This window comes from Buceros rhinoceros, unplaced genomic scaffold (genome assembly GCF_000710305.1).
Source record: "Buceros rhinoceros silvestris isolate BGI_N320 unplaced genomic scaffold, ASM71030v1 scaffold40987, whole genome shotgun sequence".
Lineage (NCBI taxonomy): Eukaryota > Metazoa > Chordata > Aves > Bucerotiformes > Bucerotidae > Buceros > Buceros rhinoceros.
The window spans coordinates 8,193-14,711 of NW_010421179.1; the positions used below are offsets into that span (position 1 = coordinate 8,193).

Sequence of the window (6,519 nt, forward strand, 5' to 3'; positions counted from 1 at the left end):
TAGGGAAAGGGACAAAGAAACATGCCAATCCTTTTTCCCAGGAGTACGGAACCACAGAAACAGCTGTCAACACATACAAAGTGGTTCCAGTAAACAGTTAAAGCCAAATGTTTCCTAAGGACAGGCCCTGGGGGTCCACCAGAGAAGAGACTGATTTGCTCTGAAGGTTAAAATACCACTTGGATTCTCATCTTCTAACTTCTGTGGTAAAATGGTACTAAAAGACTAATGACAAACTTCTGCCCCAAGTGGATTTATGTTTAAAGACAGTTACGAGGTGGGAAGGAAATGGTTAAATGACGTGGTGCCCCCTGCTTACTTGCTTTTCCCCAGAACAACATCCCGAGCAGCTTTCACACAGAAAACACAAGCTCACACTGTACCTTAAAGTCTGTGTTGTTTACGTGTTCGAAAACCAAGGCAGGCGTCCGAGACTGAAACAGAGAAAAGGATGCAGCCACGTTAAGCTGAGAGAACATGTTTTCATTTTGAACCTCACGCTGCGGAAGCCCCCGTGCCTCGGTCGTGCTGGCGATTCCCCTGGAGAGGGGAGGTGGCGGCAGAGCCTGCAGCCCCGGCAGTGCTGTTTGCGGAGTGCTGTAACTTGTCGCAGCTTGCTGGTGTCTCGCCCTTACAGAGCGAGGGGCTGAAGGGACCAGGGGGAAGGGCCCACTAAAGGAAGTTAATCAGATCAGGAGCTGATCTGATTAAGCAGCTTAAAAGCCGGATTTAAGAGCAGGGGAAAACAAAACGGCAGATCAGAGCTGGTCAAACACAGCAGCTTCACCCATAACCCCACTGAACCCTTTAAGGTCCTTCTGTACTCACCACAGGATCTTTTACTATATCTGCAAGAGTGATTATATTGGGACCGCCTCGCAAGTTCTCTAAGATCTTGATTTCACGCTTGATTTTCTTCTTTTTAACAGGCTGAGGAATAAAAACCCACAGTGAGAGACAAAGCCCTGCAGTCCCGTGAGGCTAACAGTCACCCTGACACCCAGATGACCAAGGCAGCTGACTGTCAATCAGCGAAACACAGGGGAGCCTTTGGCAGCGAGGTTCAGACAGCCAGACCTTGTGGTTCCCTGGCTGCACCATCCCAGCAAGGGCTCAAACACCCCTAGTATCCCTTCTAACCACACAGCCCCAACGGCCACAAACACGAGTTCCCTATGAAGGAGGTTTAGGAAGATGGCATTTTTTTTTTTAAGCTGTCTGAACATGATCTGATCGTCCAAAACTTCTTAACTGACACATGGTGAACTGACGCTGAGAAGTCCCTGAGCTACCCAAGGGCCACTACATGATGGTTTTCCACCTGTTACGGCTGTGGAATAACCAGCATGCAGAAGACCTTCCTCACCTGGGAGGATATTACAGGCACAATGGACTCGCAGCGCAGAAATGGAAATTTTAAGGTTAACAGTCACTAGACCTGATCAGGGACTTTGAAGGATGACGATCCTGTAGCTCGCAGGCCCTGATGCTCATGACACCAGGCCAGGGCACTGGTCACTAGAGGAGGCAAGAATTTTCTAGATGCTGCTGAAGCTCCAAGAAAAATGTGTTGCATGTCAGGACTAGGTTAAGACAGAGGCTCATTCCTTATTGGCAGAGATTTGACCGAACCACCAAGCGCAGGGTTCTGTGAGGAGGCTCAGAAGGAGCTGTTTCACTGAGTGACACTCCAAAGCCCAGCTTTAAGGATCTTGGTTTTAGACTAAATGCTGCCCTTTCTGGCATCCCCTCACGACAGACAGCACCTCTTGCCCAATCCCTGGCTCACCTTGAGAATTTTAACAACTACTTTTTCGTTATTTGTGATGTTGATGGCTTCAAAGACTTCACTGTATTTGCCTCGGCCTAATTTTCGAACTAGCTGGTAGTCATCTTGATTTCTGTGGAGACAAGAGGTCAGAGTTCCAAAGAGCTCAGTCACTTCCAGCCCAATTCACAAACCTCTCCCCGACTCGACCTCCCCTCCCAGACAAGGTGGCTTATTTCTTCTGCAGAAGGTAACATAAGCCCAGCTCTGCACTTCAGCACCAGCAGACCAGAGCTGTCCCTTCTGCTGGGCCCTACAGGTGTGGAAGCTATGTTTTAACTTGTGTAACGCTGTTAAAAATCAGAGCCAGTAAGACCAAAATCAGGCCCAAAACGTTTTTAAACAGTTTAAATGCAGACTCAGCACAAAGCCCCACGTGCGCTCGGGGGACCGTATGCTTCAGAGAGCAGGAACTGCGGCAGCGCTAAGGGCAGAACGTCACTTGGGCCCTGCTACACAACAGCAGGGGCACAGGGCCGCGACCCGGCGTCACCGCTCTCTGATTCTCAGGCGGTTTAGTCATGAGCTCAATTTAGACACCTCCTTCCTTCAAAAAGCAGCAGACATGTCTTTTCCAGTCACTTGGGATGAGAGCTGGGCAACAAGTCACAAAACTGCAGGTACCTATTTAAGACTGCTGAGTCTCTTTGCTCATCCAGGTCAGAAGCTGCCTCAGGTGTCCCTGGTCGGTTAGACTGTTCAGATAAAGATTTTCTGCCCTCTGTAAGGACAAGTTTCCTCACTACTTGGCAAAAATCCTTCAAAACAAACTCTTAAGGGAGCTGCTAAAAATGTTCTTGCGCTGCTGGGGATTTCAAATTTTGGTGAGAAACATCCAAAGAGAAGCGGTGATCCTAATGCTCACCACGCACAAAAGCCATCAGCCACAGGGCACGAAACACCCTGATGCAGCGGAGGTTAAACTTCTCCCTGTGTACCAGATCCTACAGGGATCGATCCCGGTCCAGGGACATCCATAAGAAGCCCAGAGACTTACCCCCACTCGACAACGTGCGACTCATAGTCCCAGTACTCGCGGGGTCTGTGTGTGTTGACGTCCGTGTAAACCCTGGCCCTGCTCGGCACGGGTCCCGACATATCAGACAGGTTGGCAGGTGGGAAGGACGAGATGGCTCAAGTCAGAGGCTACCCGAGCTGCACAGCTGGACAGAGGAGAAAGGCCTCGGATTCTTCCACCTGCAGAGAGATGATAAACCAGAGGTTAAACTCTCAAGATACTATAAAAGTATTTGAGCTTGTCATTTAAAGTGGCTGAGAAGGGGAGGCTGGAGCCCAGCCGCAGGCTTGGGGTTGTTTGTCAGGGCTTGAGAACAATTTGTCTGCTTTCCCTCGCACGGGACGGGACCACCTCACCCTGCTGGCAAGAGTAATCCCCCCACCCCTCTCCACCCCCTCCTTGCAACTCTCAGCAAAGGTAACTTTCCAGGAGGGAAGAAACACCATGTGCTCCCTGTGTGCAGACGGACTCCTCCACCCTTCAGCTCCAGAGCGGAAGAAGCCACCGGCTGCAACCTCCCGCCATGGGGGAAGAGCCTTGTGCCACCCCACGTAACCAGAACACCGAAACCACCTCTCGTGATGCTCTAACGATCGATGCTGCAAACAGCTCAGCCAGGTCACCTGAATCAGCCACCCGAATCAGGCACTTTCTGAAGTTTCACCTTCTAGAAACACCAATTTTCATTCAAATCAGAACTCTGGGACTTATTTGCAATTCCTAGGACTGAAGCCTCTCAGGTACTCACACACAAAGGTTTGTGTGGCTACGCTGAAAATAAAACAACACTGAACGGATCCACCACTGCTCAGCCCTTTCTGCCCACTGGGGAATGCAGGTACTGGCTGAAGCGAGGCTGCTCCGCCTGGGAGAGGGAGTCTGGAGAGCAGAGAAATCCAGACCGTGTCAGAGACTCAGTTTTACGCACCCTCCCACCCGTTTATCACCGCACAGCCTTGTATAAAACAGCCTAATGGTGTCTCCCCACAAAACACCAGCATAAATGTGGCACCAGGACCACTGCTGAAGCCTGTGCATCACACAGGAGATCTTCCTAGTCCATTTTTCCCATTTCCACGTACTCTGAAGAAGGCTTTTGCTACTCTTCTCACTCCCCTCTGAACAGCCACCTCACCCCACCAGCTCCGGCAGTGAGAGCAGGGAAGGTCTCAGCAAGGCCAGTTGTTGTGAATGGTTCAGGGACTGAACAGCTCCTGGAGGCTCGGAAGACTTCACAACAGAGCCAGGAGAGCCCTGCTGGGATGGACACCAGCGCTGGTCACTCCCTATAGCCAAGACAGGTCCAGAAGACAGCAGCTTCTGTGCTGGAATATGCTGCTTTATCCTAACACGGAAGAAGTGCTGCAACGGTCTAAAGAGGTTCCTTTGCCTTCTGCTTGTCCAAAGGATTTAGTAAGCAGCTCTGCTCCTTCCTCCTTACAATGCAATTGCTGCAAATCATCTCAGTTTCACCACTACTGACATGAGTCAAAACAACTCAGAACAAAGTTACTGAAGGTCAAGGACAAATACTCCAATTTCTGAATATTTAAGACAACAGTAAATCACTACTATTTCATACCACTGTCCTAAATTAAGTCATGCCTTTGCAGCTCTCCAACCTCTCACCGCGAGTGAAAGCTGACTCGCTTCTGAACACTTCAACATGAGAATCTCTCTGCTTTCAGAAGAGCCTCCACAAGGAAAGGAAGCCGTGTTGGAGCTGTATCGGCGTATGGCCCTGCAGCCCTGCCTGCAGAAAGGCTCTCCATCAGCGGGCAACGCTACCATCAGAACCAATACAGTTCTGTGTTTGCTATGTTGATCTTATCCCTTCGCAGAAGCAGGTGACTGCCAGACTGTGGGAGGAAGCAACAGCCCCATTAATCAGGAATTAATCAGAACAACCTAGAAACCTGCCCAGAGCCAGCCTATGAGGATATGTCACACCAGCAGAAAATTCCAGAAGCAAACCCCTGCTCTATCGGCAGTGTCCTGGCATTCCCTGGAGCCTGCTGTGAGGACCTCAACAGGAGCCACTGGCTATGACGGTACTGGAGGACCCAGGGGACACTGCTCCAGTGTCCTTTCCCGTGTCCTTTCCTGTGTCACACAGCTCGGCCAGCAGCCGGAACCACAGGTGGAGGCAGAAGCACATGCAAGGGCTCTCCAGCACGGCCCGCACCGCCTCCCCATGGCCCTCAGCAATGCGTGCTGGGTTTGACCTACTGACACACAACCAGTGCTGTGGGCAGCTCCAGGTAGCCGGGGCTGTGGTAATCCAGCCCCAGCATTAAGTGGCCCATCACAGCTCCCAAGCCCAGAGTGGAGGCGTGACAGGCTGCAGCCCAGCGAAGGACAGCCGAGATACTCTGGCCAAGTGATTGGCCAACGGGGAGCAGCAGGCATTACTAGACCGAACAGCCAGGACAATGTGTGAGTCCTCCACCAGAGCACACTGCCAGCAGATGAGGCAGCCATCACCCACCAAACCTCAAACCGTTCATGTGGCGTGACTCAGCCCCTCAGAAATCCAACATCTACTCCAAAAGCACACTCAAGCATTAGCAGAGCCTGCCAATTTACCTGAATGCTCTTAGGTCAGATAAATGTGTTAGATTTCAAAGTTTCATCACCATGTTTTTGTTTCTCCTCACTCCTGTGCTTCTGGCAGGGGGTGCACTGGCTCTTCTCCTCTGCCCAATGCTCCTTGTGTAGGAATTCACTGGACCTACCTCTGGCTAAGATGACTTACCAATTTTAATTTTTAAGCACAACGAAGAACATGCAAGTGCTCCTCCTCATCCAGCTTAGCAAAAGCAGTTTCAGCACAGAAAAAATAATAAAAAGAGAAAAAAAACCAATCCCCATCCTAAAGATAGATCAAATTTCACCGTGGGTATTTTTTGTCACGTAGCTCCAGCCTAGCACGAGCTGTGTGCTCTACCAGGCTGCTCCGAGAAGGGTTGTTTCAGGAAATCATCCACGCCAGCTTCTAAGAATGGCACATGATGCCTGTTTAGGGAGGCAGGTATTATCGTCTGCTGTTCTCGAGACAGGGAGAGGAGAGTCTGCACAGATCAGCTGGTTTTAAAGCACACAAAGTTACCTCCACGCACAAACTTGCCCTGCCTGAAAAGCCACTTGTTATCTCTGCTTAAAACTGCTGCGGAATTCATATGTGTTTTGCTTTCACTGCCCCTAGAGAGGGATAATTTTGCAGTGGATTCAAGCTCTGACAGAAGGGACTGACACAAATAGGGACGAATAATGGGGATGGGTGCAGTGATGGAAGTCAGCTCAGCTCGCGGTTCTCTGGCAGAAAACCTGCAGCATGAGCAGTGACTGCACCTTGGTGAGTGTCCTGAGCTTGGTAAATTGTTCTATTCCTGCAGAATCCAAACAGAACGTGTCATTAATGCAGGAATTAATAAATAACAGAACTGCAGAATAATTTGTATCAAGAGAGACTCCAGTCAGACTAGTTCTTGTCAGATCAGGTTGCCATGTCCACTGTAGTCTTCGGCATCTGCAAAATCCACAACACATCTCTGAAAACGTTCATTTCTCTGGCAGAGAAGCACTCAGCTAGGAACACAGCCACCAGCTTTTAGGCAATGTACCAGAGGTCACAGAGGGCGGAAGACAAAGCTCCCAGTTACAGCCTGACACT

General features: G+C 50.2%; 1 protein-coding gene across 1 annotated transcript in view; it reads right to left on the reverse strand.

The window, feature by feature from the left end:
* Positions 1-3,028, reverse strand: part of LOC104496442 (casein kinase II subunit alpha) — a 9,386-nt gene extending 6,358 nt beyond the window's left edge. The window contains exons 1-4 of the mRNA XM_010139559.1: positions 2,826-3,028; positions 1,790-1,901; positions 829-930; positions 384-434 (exon numbers count right to left, since the gene is read on the reverse strand). Of these exons, the coding sequence (XP_010137861.1) occupies positions 384-434; positions 829-930; positions 1,790-1,901; positions 2,826-2,926 (366 nt within the window). The 5' untranslated portion in view covers positions 2,927-3,028. The remainder of the gene's footprint in view (positions 1-383; positions 435-828; positions 931-1,789; positions 1,902-2,825) is intronic.
* Positions 3,029-6,519: the final 3,491 nt, after the last annotated feature.